A 16,194-nucleotide genomic window follows, 5' to 3' on the forward strand; every position below is an offset into this window, starting at 1 on the left:
CAGCAGACTGGGAGAGGGGAATGAGAGACGTAAGAAGAGTGAAAGACAACATGGTGAGGAAATTTCTGCTGTTCTGATATTGGATGCTGCCTATTGTCCGAAAATAAATAGTTGAAAGCCTCATAGCAAGCCATAAAATGGCAGCATTAATCAATTTATATGGCTGCCCATCTTGTGAGCACAACTAAGCCACATCATACAAAGCACAGAAAGGGAGTAAGAAATAGTAAGCTAAAGAAATTAAAGGCATGAAATATGAAAACAAGAAATACAGCTACATCAAATTTATATCACTCACTACACTTCATGCTTTTCTATCCTTGTTTCCACCACATTCATAAACAACTTCAAACATTTACTTTAGCAATGTTTTTGTTTTTTAAATAAAAATTTATTATTAAGTTTTGTATTCATTCATTCAGCATCTGCTCATTCTTGTCCCTCTCGTCTTTTTTCCCACATTATATTCCTTAAATACGTTGTTTGCACTGCATTTGACTTATTTTGTTTCTCCTGATCTACCTCTTTCATATAATGTGAACAGAAACACGCTCTTACACACAGCATTTTCACTTCATTCCTTATCTCATACTATCCATTATCCTTCTCTCAGCATTTGCACAAGTTAAAATTTCTCCATCATTCTCCCATATTTACTAAATGGTCTAGCAAAGTGCACACACTTTGTATTTTATCTACTTGCTTTAGTCTTTTGCCATTTGATGATAATGTGCTCCCCTTCTGGCCACTTTTAGCAGCAACTGTGAGAGCAAGTCTTTTTCAATTACTGAACTTCAGCCAAATCCAACAGTTTCCATCTACTGACATTTCTAAGTTCAGGCTCTGGTGGTCTCTTGTCTGGACTACTACAACAGTCTACAAGCTTTTGTTCTCTCTGACATCAGTTCAGAAGTTTCAGTACACATTATTCTGGAACTCTCTAATTTTTCCTATATTTCCACCTACCTCAGAGTCTTAAACTGGTCCCCTATTAAGAAGAAAGCCCAATTTAAGCTCTTGATGGTAGTGTTTAAGGCTCTGCGGTTAGCCTTGCTCACCACCCCTCCCAGTTCCTGTCTTGGTAGGATCTTGTTTAGACAATACAGTCAGAGGTACAGCGGCTTTCTTCTATTACCTTTCTGCATGTTGCTACACCTTATTTGCATATGATTCAAAACCTGAGTCCATTATTAGGAAATTTTCTTCCCTCCTACTCTGGCTACATGCATCCATAGGATGCATTTAAGAAAGATTTGAAAACCTTTGTATTTAATAAAGCCAATTGGCAGATGTGGTTATGAGCCAATGCTGAGAATGTTAGTAGGGCTGTTTTTCTGTACATCTTATTAATAAAGTAAGATGGCCAGCAGGTGTAGAATTTTATAATTGTGTAAGTGCTATTTTTATTGTGATTATACCATGCAGTATAATTGATTTTATTGCTTTTGTGTAATTTTAACTGCTATTTAGGTTTTATTTGTGGTTGGACCATGCCCTGCTAGGATATCTGTTAAAAATAACATTCTCTTTGTTGATTTATATATAACTTGCAACTGAACATAGAGCATACTTTATCTTGCATACCATGCAGGTGCTTTGAAAAAATGTCGCCAAGACAACTGCATGATTTATCCAGGCAGTCACCAGGAGTCAACAAGATGGTGTGTGTATACATATATCATATAAGTTACCATATATTGAGCAAAAATTAGAAGTCAAATACAGATTTATCAAATGATCAGGTATATTTTAGAGTTAGGTTGGTATGTAAGAATCAGGAGAGGTTGTAGGAATAAGCACTGAAAAAAACCCTTGTTTCTTACCTATTCAGTGTTAACAAACTGAATACGTGAGAAAATTCTTCAAGGTTGGATTAAACCAGCAGTGTTTTGAAGACAACAACATGAACAAGAGATAGAATATAGCATGTTACATTTGGTGAGTTAAAAGGGCTAGATAGTTATGTCAAATCATAAAGCACTGGATTGACTGTCTTTACTCTTCCGATGGAGAAGGCAGGACATCTGAAATATGTATTTAGGATATATTAGTACCTTTCAAAATGAGGAAAGAGTGGACATTAGTTATTATAACCCAGAGGACACCCCAGTGGAATATCTGACTGAGACATATAAATAAGAGTGTACTCACTTCAGAATCATAGTCATGGTTTCTTTTCTGTCTTTTCCTTGGAAAGGTAGAGTACCAGTGAGCATTTCAAACTGTATAGAGTAAAACTTACATCAATTATATTAAAAGATATGGAGAAAACTTCGATTACTTAGCAGAACAGAGCTTTTTCATTTTTTCCTCTATAAATGCACATGTTAATTAGGAACTTTACACGCAATTTTCTCTAATAACAGCTTAAATTCTCAAGGGCCTAACTCACCTATATTTTATGCCTCTAATATGTTTATATTCCTGAAATATAAGATATTATTTCCCTAGAACTTGTTTTACTTTTAAGTACAGGTTTTCAATTCCATTCTGTTTTTGAAATTGTAAAATAAAAACAGATAACATTGCAACAGACTTCAAGATCAAAATGTTCTGACCTTAAAACATCCTATTCCATCAGAAGTTGACCAACCTTGAAACAGAAGTTGAACCATTTCTGATAAGTTCATAACAGGCTGTTCTAATGTAAGAACACATACAGTGAGGCTATAATGTGCCTTCTTTGAATTGAGATGTTTGTAACTCAAAAACTTTTGGCACATTTCCATTTTTAATGAAACAGTTCTAAAATATATTTGTATTTTCTTTTCTGCTCTTATACTTTAAGAAATTCAAATATCTAATAAAATGGTTTAGGAATAAACACTAATGGTAAACAAAATTAAGGTGGCTACCAATTTTCTTGGTCATTGCAATTACTCTTTTCCCCCCTCTGGAAAGTTCTTTAAAAACATTGCTTATAAGTTCTTTTGATTATTAGGTGATATCTCAAATCATTTTAAATCTAGGAGCTATTACCCCAAATACTGATTACTAGAAAGTAAAAACTAAAATTCAGTATAGCTGGATATTTGAGATCATTTCTCTGAGAAGTAAGATGAAAAAGCTGTACTTGAACCATTTTCTGTTGTTGCAAAGTATATTTCCCTTCCACTTACTCCATGCTAATCATCACATCTTTTAATGTACTTGTGACAGAAGTACACCAAGGTATGAAATTCTAGTCAGATCAAAAACATGTTAGAATCTCTTTTCTTTCATAAACTGCATAATTATTTTTTTTGTAAAAGCTAACACTTATTTTTTTTCTGTAATATATAAGTAATGTTAACCATGTAAAGAGCTGGTACAGGGGAGTTCAGAATCTACACACACATTTATATTACTTAAGCAAACCTATGGTGAAAAATCTTGCATTACCACATTTTAAAAATCTCAAAAAAGTTGTTTTATTTGCAATTTTTGATGATCAAGTAAATGCTACTGAAAGTCTTCATCAAAATTCAAAAGGACATTTTAATTATGTGTTAAAATAGTTTAAACATTTCAACTTCATTTAGATTTCATTATGGATATAACAAACATGATAAATACTATTTTTGTAATACTATTCCTATAATTCATTCTGTTTAGAATGATTTCCCTTTGTCCTGATTCAACTGATGCATATTGACAGGATTTAGTTGATCCTAAAGTTACTTTTTTTAACTTACAAAATAATAAAAATAGTGCCAAATTTATGGTTGACCTGAAATTGTTAAAAAGTGAGATAATGAGCTCAATTAGTTACACTGCCAGTTTATGTCCCTGGTATATATGCATAATATGTTCAAAATAAATTAATTACCTGCATGTGTATTTGACATTCACATATGGCTTAAGATGAAGATCCTTCTCTTATTTTTACAGAGCTTACTAAGTCAAATGTACTAAAACAAGGTGCTGACTATCAGGGATCCAAAGACTTTATCATCAATGTGTTAAAAACTTACCATTAGCACACCAAATGACCACCAGTCTGCACTCTGCATATGACCTCGCCGATTAACTACTTCTGGGGCCATGTATTCCACTGTTCCACAGAAGGAGTATGCCTTTTTCTCATGATCAATAGATTCTTTGCTTAAGCCAAAATCTGGAAGGAAAAAAGTACAACACATTCAGAAATATTTCTAATCAGAAAATTACTTATTTTTTAAAGTGGGCTATTGATTCTTAGCATATATTTTGCAATCACTCTGTCTTCTTATCAGGTAAAAAGCTAGGTGTCTACAAATCATTCATAGAAAGTAGATTTGTCCTTACATACCTGTTAATTTAATATGTCCTTCTTCATCAAGAAGTATGCTATAAAGAAAATAAAGTTTTAAACTGGTTATATAAATTTTATTGACAATTAAACATTTATTTCTAGGCTACTCATAGTCAGCTGTGATTAGAGTGGCCTATAAGTTCTCTAAAATAAATAATAAATAAAATTAATTTATCAAATTTATAAATGAAACATGGGTGCTTGCAAAGTTTGGTGCTTTTATCAGAAAGATGAAGATAGTGTTGTGCTATAAGTTCTTCCCTTTTTGTATGTCCATATGATGCCATGACACATATACGAAAGGGGAGGGGCTTATGACATGACACCACTGTTGTCATTACCCTTTCCCTCACCTCAAATCCATGGACACTGCTAGTTGAAGCCAATTTGAAATAACTAACTCTTACTTTTCTGGTTTTAGATCTCTGTATATTATTCCAAGACTATGCAGATGGTCTAAAGCAAGTGCTAATTCAGCCAAGTAAAATTTGACATCATCCTCTGTGAACATGACCTACAAAGGAAAACATAATATTTTCATAACTAAAACAGTAAGCAAGTTTTTCAAATTAAAATGTACCATAGTAAATTAAAAGTTGCATACAGATGTTTAGATATACTGTATAAATATGTTTATAAAAGCCGCTATATATAGCATTATTTAATGCTATTTTATAAACTCATTTATATATAAATAGCATTATTTAATGCTATTAAATAAGCATTAACACAAAGCATCTAAAATTCATACTAATATATAATCATGATTAGCTGTTAGAAGTTATTTCAAAGTATATTTATGATCCGTCTATAATAAGAAAATAAAAAGCAAGGAAATGCACAAGAAATGTTATATTAAATGATACATACAAAAATTAAGAAATTTGGAAAAAATCCTACATATTTAAGCACATTTTTAAAATGAAAGTTCTATTAAAAAGGTTCTCAGTCATAATTATAATACAAAGCTTGCTTACCTCTTTGGATAAGCGTGTAAACAAATCGCCTCCCCTGAGAAAGTCTAAAATAAGATATAGCTTCCCTTCTGTTTGAAAAGCTGGGGGAAAAGCAAACAATTGATTTCAGTAAAGTCAAGTCATACAATATCTCTAGCCATGGAGAGGGACTGTTTAACTATTCATATTATACTCCATAGGACACATCTAGATAGCCAAGCCACCATTAGCACCCATCAATTTTGGTGCCTACTGCTGATGTTTGTTACGGCTGCTACTGTACTCCAGTAAGTAACTAGCTGTACTACTGCTGCTGCTGCTGCTGTCCTCTCAATCCTTCCCAAAAATTACCTAGCTGGAGAACACTGAACACTGCCTGCCTACAGGGCCTCCCAGTGCAGGGCTGTAAAAAGCATCATGGCTTTTAGAACTGGCTTGCAGGGAAGCTGCTCCTTTGTCATATGAGGTATTCATATTACAAAATTGTTGTTTTAACATGCTTGGTTATTAATATTTTTTGGAAGTATTAAAATGAAATGGCTAAACTCCAGCACTTCCCATATGAAAATCAAATGTTATGATTTTCAAATAATCCAATAAAATCAATGACCAGTGCTCAAGTTCACTACAAAATTAAAGCCCTTGCCTGTTAATGCAATTAAACATTTATTGTAGATTTTAGTGTATCTGGAAGAGATGCTAGGGAAGCTCTTCTCTATTAAAACATCTCCAAGTTAAGTTGCTGGATCTCAGCCAGAGAGAAGAGAGAGAAATGCTTCTATGAAACATATTATATCTGGTGGAAAACATACATTTGGTTATTTAATCTTGGCAAGAAGGAATAAATTGGTCTGTTCTTGGCAAGGACAGCAATACTGCTCTACATGATGAGTCTATTTTGTTTCATAGCCTTATGAGTTGATATAATTGGGCAGAATTGGGATGGCATACCAAGACCTTGGAAATAGCAGGATGTTATATATCAATCTCCATGTCAATCGATAGTGCTGAGGCAAGTCTTTGATTATCACTATGTATCAGGCAGTATTAATAATACTTTTTAAAGCCACATTGATCTGCATGGTTATTTGGTATGAATGTAATAATACTATATTTTATCATGCTTGAAAAGCAAGAGAAAATGTTTCAGTGAGATATATAGCATCTTTAGGTGTTTCAGAACCTATTTAAACTAAGCTGTATTTATTTACTTTGTGCCTTCAAGTCAGTTTTTGACTCCTGGCGACTGCCTGGACAAGTCCTTGCAGATTTCTCGGCAAGGTTTTTCAGAAATGGTTTGCCATTGCCTCCTTCCTAGGGCTAAGAGAAAGTGACTGGCCCAAGGTTACCAGCTGGTTTTGTGCTCATGGTCTCCTGGTTTCTAGCCTGAAGCCTTAGCCACTACACCAAACGGATCTAAACTAAGCTATATATTGCAACATATTGTCAGTTTCATAAAGGTTTACACACAATGCCTCAGTATGCTCAGAAGCTCACTGTAGGAAAGCTCTGCTTTCCCCTATCAGAAAGGAGGGTGCCAGGTTTCTTGAACAAGGATTTGACAATAAATCTATGCACCTCAACTTTACCCAGCTTAATTTGGCTGCTAGGCTCAGACTCGGCTAAAGTCCTTCAACCCCATAACATAGCTTGGCTAAATAAGAATCTTTGCTGAAATTAGTATGAAGTCATAATGAACAGCTGACTGCCCTTTCAGTGTGAGTGTACAGTTCGTTTTGTGCCCAAAAGTATTTAAAACTGTTGAGTCTTCACATCTCTCCCACGTTTTAATCGACTTTTTGCCCTGTATTAACAGGCTAAGTAGTTCTTCAGACAATATGTTGCAGGTAAGAAGTTTCTATAATAGTACTGAAATATTCAAAAATTCTACAAATTTGCAATCTAAGGAAGACAAGCTATTATGAATGTACACACTGCAAATTCTCACATTCACAGCCAGCCAACCCACACGCCAGACAAGTTCAAGCAGTTCATATCTATGAGTGAGGCAGGCTCTTGGGCACACAGAGTTTAATTACCCCAGCCCTTCTGTTTCTAGACTGATTTTGGAATCCATTTATTTATTTGACTGATTGTTTAATGTCAATCAATTTGTTGATTTTTAGTCAGGATCAATATTCCTTACTAAGATGACACATATTTTTGATGCATTATAGATACAGATTATATAGACCTGTCCTTGGGGAAGGTACGAAAGAGCCATTAAGGAAGAACTTGGCAAAAGGTTACATAGTACAAAGATTGAAGGAAGCATGAGAAAGAAACTTAAAATAACACCACCTTGATTTTGTTTAGTATAACACAAGACAGAAAGAAACTTTGACAGGGTTTGAAAATTCTGTTGTTTATTTTATTTTTCATTTATTTATTTTCTATCCCACCTTTATTATTTTTATAAATACCTCAAGGCGGCCAACATAACAAATACTCCTGCCTCCTCCTATTTTCCCCACAACCACCACCCTGTGAGTTGAGTTGGGCCGAGGGAGAGGGACTGGCCCAAGGTCACCCAGCCGGCTTTCATGCCTAAGGAGGGACTAGAACTCACAGACTCCTGGTTTCTGGCCCGTTGCCTTAACCACTAGACCAAACTGGTTATACTCTACAACAATAAAGTAACATTCTTGGAACTTCAGCAGTGTCTGTTTTTTGACTTGGCCTACCTGAAAGGGTAAACACAGAATTCTAACCATATTGTATTGATTTGCGAAATTTATCAAACTTACCATAATGTAACTTGACAATAAAAGGATGGTTAACTTCTACTAAGATGTCACGTTCCATTTTTGTTCGAACACGATCACGAACTATAAAACATTTAGTTCAAATTAATAGCTACTAAGTGAATTTGGACTTGTTTTGATATATCTAGTTATATCAGCCTAAATGTTTTCCAGAGCCAACGTAATGTAAAAATATAGTAAATATGGTAGTGCAACCTTTAGTATTAGCTAGCCAATCAAATAATACTTGATAGTTAAAACAGACAACCTCTATTTCAGATAGCTAGTAGATAGACAAGTTGTGGCATAGTCAGAAGTATTTTTCAGGATTGTTCAAGAAGACTGGCCATCAACTAATCTAGTCTAACCTCTCCACAGAAGCACTGAATTACAAATCCAAAAAGGAGATCAAGGAGATACTTATTTTATTCATGTACATTCCTAGTATTCATAAATTTAACTAGGGGACATTCTTACAACATGCTAGGCAGGAACTTGTTCTAAACACGATCTTTTGGGCAAGCCCCAAAAGCTAAGTTTTAGTCTTACAGACAAAAAAAGTTAATTATGGCTCACATGAACAATTCTTGATTTGTTTTTTCCTTATTTTAGTTGTTCTTTCCTGATGCCTAACTAAATTATTCAGACATAAGAACTGTTAATGATGTGCAAATCCACCATCAAGATAATAAAGACTATAACACTATCTATAAACTGTGTTATACAGATTCTTACTAGATCACTGGACTATATATTACAAACAGGTTTGTAATATACTAAGAAGTGACACATTACTGATACCATTCACAAAAATGAATTTTCCCAAATAACATTTTAAAAAAGCTTAAATCACTAGCACTTACATTAGACTTTATGAATACTGAAAATTACATTCTCCATTTTAAATTTAAGTCCCTTAAATATATGAATTTTTAAAGGGGGTTAAACTCTTCTCATAGTATATAAATCTTATGCAACAACATCAGAAAAAGAAATTGCTTTGAAATCTCAAACTGTTCATGCCACAAGAACTAAAAAGTCATATTTACAAAGGAAAACTGATTTTAATTACTTTTAATTCTACTAAATTCTTAGACCACTTTTAACCTTGTTTTTTTAACAATAAGAGCCACAATCTGTGTGCAGATTATGAACCTCTTATTCCAAAGCCACTAGTTGCTTGCTGTAAAAATATTTCTGACTATTATTTCTTTAAAGTTATCTATAGGTTGCATAATTTACCTTTCAATGTTGCTTTTTTTAGCACTTTCATTGCATACAGCTGTTTGGCATCAGATCCTGAGATTTTTTTGACAAGGAATACCTGTATCAAGCACAAGTAAAGCCTTTTTAATGGCAAACACAACAATTTTATTATAAAAAATTAGGTGAATTGGCCAACGATATAAAAAGAAGGAATCTGCAAAGCTTTAAAGAATGTGTTTTACAGTGCATGGGAGTGTCTATGAAGTACCCCTTTCTGAATTGTTACAGTAAAGCCAGTCTTTTTCCAGCATCAAAAGCCGCTCCTAGCTGTCTTTACAGGTAAGTCTCGACTTACAACCATTCAACAATGGTCTGAAGTTACAACAGTCTCTGAATGGGTGCTTTATGGCCTGTAAAGCACTTCTGAGCATTGCAAAATGTTGCACCACCACCCCATGGTCACATGATTGCATTAGGGTGCTTGGCAACTGGCTCGCATTTATGACCAGTTGCAGCATCCCACAGTCACGTGATCGCATTTTGCAACTTTTTTGCCATTTTCCAGCAAAAAATTTCCATTGGGGAAGCTTGATTCGCTTAATGGCCATGGTGGTGTGCTTAACAACCTGAGGTTCACTTAACAACCATGGTGATTTGCTTAACTGCCATAAAAATGGTCATAAAATTGGATCTGGTCATGTGGTGACTCAACTTATGACTACAATGACTTATGACGGAAATTCTGGTCCTAATTGTGGTCGTAAGTCGAGGACTACCTGTACATGCCTATGCATGCATACCTACTATTCAAATGTAAAATTCTCCAAATGTTTGATATGTTTCTGGTCTAAAACAAGGTGCCACCTGTTACCTCAATGCTAGGCTATTTAGTACTTGGGATCAGATTCTGAAAAGGTCCTTTGAAAGATGTAGGAACACAAAAGTAGCCTTCTCTGTGACTTTTAAAGCAGCGGTATCTGTTTCCATGATCATATAGCAGCTGGATCTTGGGAAAAGATGAGGCTGCTTTGAGGAGCTGCAGATGGATGCTATATTCATGCTCCTGTATGAGCCAAAGCACTCTGAACTAGAATCCGAAGTACTGCACAGTTTTATTGATGATACATGTTTTATGTTAATTCAATCATTTAAGTGCAAAATTGTGAGGAAATTCACTATGATTTTAGGAAATGTATTAAGTTTATACTGTTCATCATTCATAATTTGCTAACGATCATTCCTAGATATTCAAAATTGAGCTTGGATAGCAAACTAGGAGACAATTAAGGAACTTATAGATAAGATTTGGTAGGTGGAATTTAAAAACTAGATATTCATTTAGGGAATTCTGGTTAGTACAGGCTGAGGCAAATACTGTGGTAGCTTCTACAGACAAAAATATCTTTCTTACCTTTCCAAAAGATCCCTGGCCTAGTACTTTAAGCAGTTCAAATTGTGAAGGATCTGCCTTTTCATGCCCTTCTTTGACATGATATGTTATTGCAATCTCTTTAATATTGCCTTCTTCCTAGAAAATAAAATAAAAATAAGTGGTTCAATTTAATGAATGGAATTCATGTCATTTTTTAAAATAATTTTTATTAAGAGATTTTATATAATAGTAAAAGCAAACATACAATATAAAGAAAAAGAAATAGAAAAGCAAGTGGATAAATAAAAAAAGTAAATAGAGGAAAAAAGAAGAGAAAAAGAAGAATAAAGAAAATATATAAAGGATCGGGTTCCAACAAATAAATTTATAATCAATCCTCCCTCCTTAAGGTTACATCATAATATCCTTCTCATGTTTTTCCCTTTCTAATGATCAAACCATAAATTACCAGTTCATTTTTTCTCGTTTTCAGCAAAAAGTCCACTAAGGGTTTCCAGTCACTAATAAATGTACTTGTTGTCTTCTCCCTAATCAAACAAGTCAATTCTGCCATTGAGTGGTGTTCATTTCAGAACATTTTTAAAAAAAAGATACACGTAATTATGAGAAAATAAACAAGACAAAAACAGATTTCATTGAATATAATTTTGATGCAACAGGGAAAACAGACAAGTGGTCATGATTGATATCACACTATGAAATGCATACTCAGTAAAAAGAAATGCAACAAAATAGAGGCAAGACTATGTAGTTGTGAACCTTTCCAATTTTGTTGTTGTTTATTCGTTTAGTCGCTTCCGACTCTTCGTGACTTCATGGACCAGCCCACGCCAGAGCTTCCTGTCGGTCGTCAACACCCCCAGCTCCCCCAGGGACGAGTCCGTCACCTCTAGAATATCATCCATCCATCTTGCCCTTGGTCGGCCCCTCTTCCTTTTGCCTTCCACTCACCCTAGCATCAGCATCTTCTCCAGGGTGTCCTGTCTTCTCATTATGTGGCCAAAGTATTTCAGTTTTGCCTTTAATATCATTCCCTCAAGTGAGCAGTCTGGCTTTATTTCCTGGAGGATGGACTGGTTTGATCTTCTTGCAGTCCAAGGCACTCTCAGAATTTTCCTCCAACACCACAGTTCAAAAGCATCGATCTTCCTTCGCTCAGCCTTCCCTATGGTCCAGCTCTCGCAGCCATATATTACTACGGGGAACACCATTGCTTTAACTATGCGGGCCTTTGTTGTCAGTGTGATGTCTCTGCTCTTCACTATATTATCGAGATTTGTCATTGCTCTTCTCCCAAGGATTAAGCGTCTTCTGATTTCCTGACTGCAGTCAGCATCTGCAGTAATCTTTGCACCTAGAAATATAAAGTCTTTCACTGCTTCTACATTTTCTCCCTCTATTTGCCAGTTATCAATCAAGTTGGTTGCCATAATCTTGGTTTTTTGGAGGTTTAGCTGCAAGCCAGCTTTTGCACTTTCTTCTTTCACCTTCCTCATAAGGCTCCTCAGTTCCTCTTCACTTTCAGCCATCAAAGTGGTATCATCTGCATATCTGAGATTGTTAATGTTTTTTCCAGCAATTTAAACTCCAGCCTTGGATTCCTCAAGGCCAGCTTGTCGCATGATGTGTTCTGCATACAAGTTGAATAGGTAGGGTGAGAGTATACAGCCCTGCCGTACTCCTTTCCCAATCTTAAACCAGTCCGTTGTTCCGTGGTCTGTTCTTACTGTTGCTACTTGGTTGTTATACAGATTCCTCAGGAGGCAGACAAGATGACTTGGTATCCCCATACCACTAAGAACTTGCCACAATTTGTTATGGTCCACACAGTCAAAGGCTTTAGAATAGTCAATAAAACAGAAATAGATGTTTTTCTGAAACTCCCTGGCTTTTTCCATTATCCATCGGATATTGGCAATTTGGTCCCTAGTTCCTCTGCCTTTTCTAAACCCAGCTTGCACATCTGGCAATTCTTGCTCCATGAACTGCTGAAGTCTACCTTGCAGAGTCTTGAGCATTACCTTACTGGCATGTGAAATGAGTGCCACTGTTCGATAGTTTGAACATTCTTTAGTGTTCCCCTTTTTTGGTATGGGGATATAAGTTGATTTTTTCCAATCTGATGGCCATTCTTGTGTTTTCCAAATTTGCTGGCATATAGCATGCATTACCTTGACAGCATCATCTTGCAAGATTTTGAACAGTTCAGCTGGGATGCTGTCGTCTCCTGCTGCCTTGTTATTAGCAATGCTTCTTAAGGCCCACTCAACCTCACTCTTCAGGATGTCCGGCTCTAGCTCACTGACCACACCGTCAAAGCTATCCCCGATATTGTTATCCTTCCTATACAGGTCTTCTGTATATTCTTGCCACCTTTTCTTGATCTCTTCTTCTTCTGTTAGGTCCTTGCCATCTTTGTTTTTGATCATACCCATTTTTGCCTGGAATTTACCTCCAATGTTTCTAATTTTCTGGAAGAGGTCTCTTGTCCTTCCTATTCTATTGTCTTCTTCCACTTCCGCACATTGCTTGTTTAAAAATAATTCCTTATCTCTTCTGGCTAACCTCTGGAATTTTGCATTTAATTGGGCATATCTCCCCCTATCGCTGCTGCCTTTTGCTTTCCTTCTTTTTTGGGCTACTTCTAGTGTCTCAGCAGACAGCCATTTTGCCTTCTTGGTTTTCTCTTTCTTTGGGATGTATTTTGTTGCCGCCTCCTGAACAATGCTGCCAACCTCTGTCCAGAGTTCTTCCGGGACCCTATCTACTAAGTCCAGTCCCTTAAATCGATTCTTCACCTCCACTGCATATTCCTTAGGAATATTAGTGAGCTCATATCTAGCTGATCTGTGGGTTTTCCCTAATCTCTTTAGTCTGATCCTAAATTGTGCAAGAAGAAGTTTGTGATCTGAACTACAGTCAGCTCCAGGCCTTGTTTTTACCGACTGTACAGATGTCCGCCACCTTTGGCTGCAAAGGATGTAATCAATCTGATTTCGGTGTTGTCCATCTGGTGAAGTCCATGTATAAAGCCGTCTCTTAGGTTGTTGGAAGAGAGTGTTTGTTATGCAGAGTGAATTGTCTTGGCAAAATTCTATCAGCCTATGTCCTGCTTCATTTTGTTCTCCCAGGCCATACTTACCTGTAATTCGAGGTGTCATTTGACTGCCCACCTTAGCATTCCAGTCTCCTGTGATGAAAATAACATCTCTTTTAGGCGTGTTGTCCAGTAGGTGCTGCAGATCCTCATAGAACTGCTCTACTTCAGCTTCTTCAGCATCTGTGGTTGGGGCGTATATTTGGATCACTGTGATGTTAGATGGCTTGCCCTGAATTCGAATTGAGATCATTCTGTCGTTTTTTGGGTTGTATCCAAGCACTGCTTTAGCCACTTGACTATTAATTATGAAGGCTACTCCATTTCTTCTGTGGTCTTCTTGTCCACAGTAGTAGATCTGGTGGTCATTTGATGTGAAGTGGCCCATTCCAGTCCATTCCAGTTCACTGACGCCCAAAATGTCTATCTTTAATCTTGACATCTCACCAATAACCACATCCAATTTGCCCTGGCTCATAGGTCTTACTTTCCAGCTTCCAATGGTGTGTTGATCCTTAGAACATCGGATTCGCCGTTCACCACCAGCACCGTCGGCCGCTAGCCGTCCTTTCGGCTTTGAGCTAGCTGCGTCATCACGTCTGGGGCTAGTTGAGCTCATCCTCTGTTCCTCCCCAGTAGCATTTTGACCATCTTTCGACCTGGGGGTCTCATCTTCTGATGGTATACCGACATATCTCTGGTTGTACTGATCCATTTAGTTTTCATGGCAAGAATACTGGGGTGGGTTGCCATTACCTTCCCCAGGGATTGCATTTAGTCTGACCTCTCTGTCATGACCTTCCTGTCTTGGGTGGCCCTTCACGGTTTAGCTCATGGCATCATTGAGGTGCTCAAGCTCCAGCACCACGACAAGGTAACGATCCTTTGCTGAAGCTTTCCAATTTAAATTAGTTAAAAAGGGAAATAGACATCTGGTATTATTATCAGCATTACAGAAATATTTATATCATTATCTCATGCTACTTCTCAAATGTTTTTTGAACAGTTTTTAATACTAGTAGTTCAAGAAGTTCCTCAATAATACCTGAGTTTTTAAGCTATAGTCCATACCTTATGTATTAAGTGGGTAAAGCAGAAGCAAAATTGCTTCACTTCCACTTTTGGTGCTGTAGAAGGGAGACTTCTGGATGTCATAGCATGAAATTTCAGAAATTCCCATTATGAACAACATGAGAAATGAGAAGCATTGACCTGGACTACTCCTTTCCCTATCTACATTTAGCAGAAAGTCACTGGAGTTTCATGTACTAAAGACGAAGAGTTTCTAGATGACTCTAGGTTCTGCCAAACTGCCTGAAAGCAGTGCTATTTGTAACAATACAAAATATGTAATTAATGCAAACCCACAAATCAAAAAATGTGTTCATGTCTCCCTTTATTCACTAAAAGTGGTCAAGTCTGCACCTCCTCCAAGTTCAAGCAGGGCAACATATATACAAGATGTTAATTTCATAATCTTTTGAAAATAAGATTTGGCTGACCCCAATCATGGCTCCCCACCCCTTCTCCAAAGACAAAATTGGTGCTTGGGAGTTAAAGTGGCTGGATATCACCGCTCTTCAAAATCCAGCTTTCCACTCCTGATTTAAGTAAATTGATGAGTAGCATATTTAGACACAAAGATAATTTATTTAAGCAGCTATAAAGAAACTAGAGGATATTAGCATGAATTAACTGTAATAGCTTAATATTGATACATTAGTTACTGAAACAAATAGCAGGCCTTTGCAGAAACATCCTGATGACTATGATGGTTACCCTTACATATACTGTGCTCTTCACCAGATTTGACTGTATGAGTTTTCTGGACTTTTCCCTCCTAATATTAAGCAAAAGCTTTTTAGACTTACCACATCCATTTTACTTTAAACACCCAGCTCCCAACAAGAGGGTCACAAAACCTCATTCCTACCCATTAGATGAAATCATTACATTTCTACAACTTTTGTGATCCTTGGAGATTTTTTTTTTTTTAAAAAAGAGGCTCCCATAAAGATTACCCAATTCTCTAGTACCAAATGGTGTGATAAAACAGATGTTTTCTTGAATTTTTCATATATAATTCTTCCATTACCACATCCTATGTATGATGAACATGGACATTTTGCTACTAAATTTAAATGAATTCTTCTACTGATATGTTGTTATATTTAGATAAGTCAGATAAATGAGTCAAAAGGCATATTACATCCACCCACAATTTAGACCCAGTTTGGTCACCGTTGCTGCCTAAATAAAAGAATGAGGGTACTGAACAGACAAGAATTTAGAAGATCAAACAGGGATGCCAAAGGAAGTATAACTATGAGAAGTGTAACTCTAGAGACGAAGTATGAAGTGTTCTGTCACAAATAGCCCAGTCATAGTTGTGAAATTTCTCATCCTTTTAGCAGGATGTTAAGAATTCAGATATATTGTCTTCTTGAATCTGTGAAATGATAAATTCAACACAGATGTAAATGGATTTTCTGGTTCTTTTCCATCCCACAGTGTTATATTAAAAT

At 36.2% G+C, this 16,194-nt stretch overlaps 1 protein-coding gene across 2 annotated transcripts in view; it reads right to left on the minus strand.

Annotated features, from left to right (window-relative positions):
* Positions 1–16,194, minus strand: part of RPS6KA3 (ribosomal protein S6 kinase A3) — a 61,598-nt gene that overhangs the window by 26,838 nt on the left and 18,566 nt on the right. For both annotated transcript variants that reach the window (XM_063305166.1, XM_063305165.1), the window contains exons 3-10: positions 10,591–10,707; positions 9,216–9,297; positions 7,977–8,057; positions 5,251–5,330; positions 4,681–4,787; positions 4,271–4,308; positions 3,954–4,096; positions 2,152–2,222 (exon numbers count right to left, since the gene is read on the minus strand). In XM_063305166.1, the coding sequence (XP_063161236.1) occupies positions 2,152–2,222; positions 3,954–4,096; positions 4,271–4,308; positions 4,681–4,787; positions 5,251–5,330; positions 7,977–8,057; positions 9,216–9,297; positions 10,591–10,707 (719 nt within the window). The remainder of the gene's footprint in view (positions 1–2,151; positions 2,223–3,953; positions 4,097–4,270; positions 4,309–4,680; positions 4,788–5,250; positions 5,331–7,976; positions 8,058–9,215; positions 9,298–10,590; positions 10,708–16,194) is intronic.

The sequence above is a fragment of the Candoia aspera genome, chromosome 5, assembly GCF_035149785.1.
Source record: "Candoia aspera isolate rCanAsp1 chromosome 5, rCanAsp1.hap2, whole genome shotgun sequence".
Taxonomy (NCBI): domain Eukaryota; kingdom Metazoa; phylum Chordata; class Lepidosauria; order Squamata; family Boidae; genus Candoia; species Candoia aspera.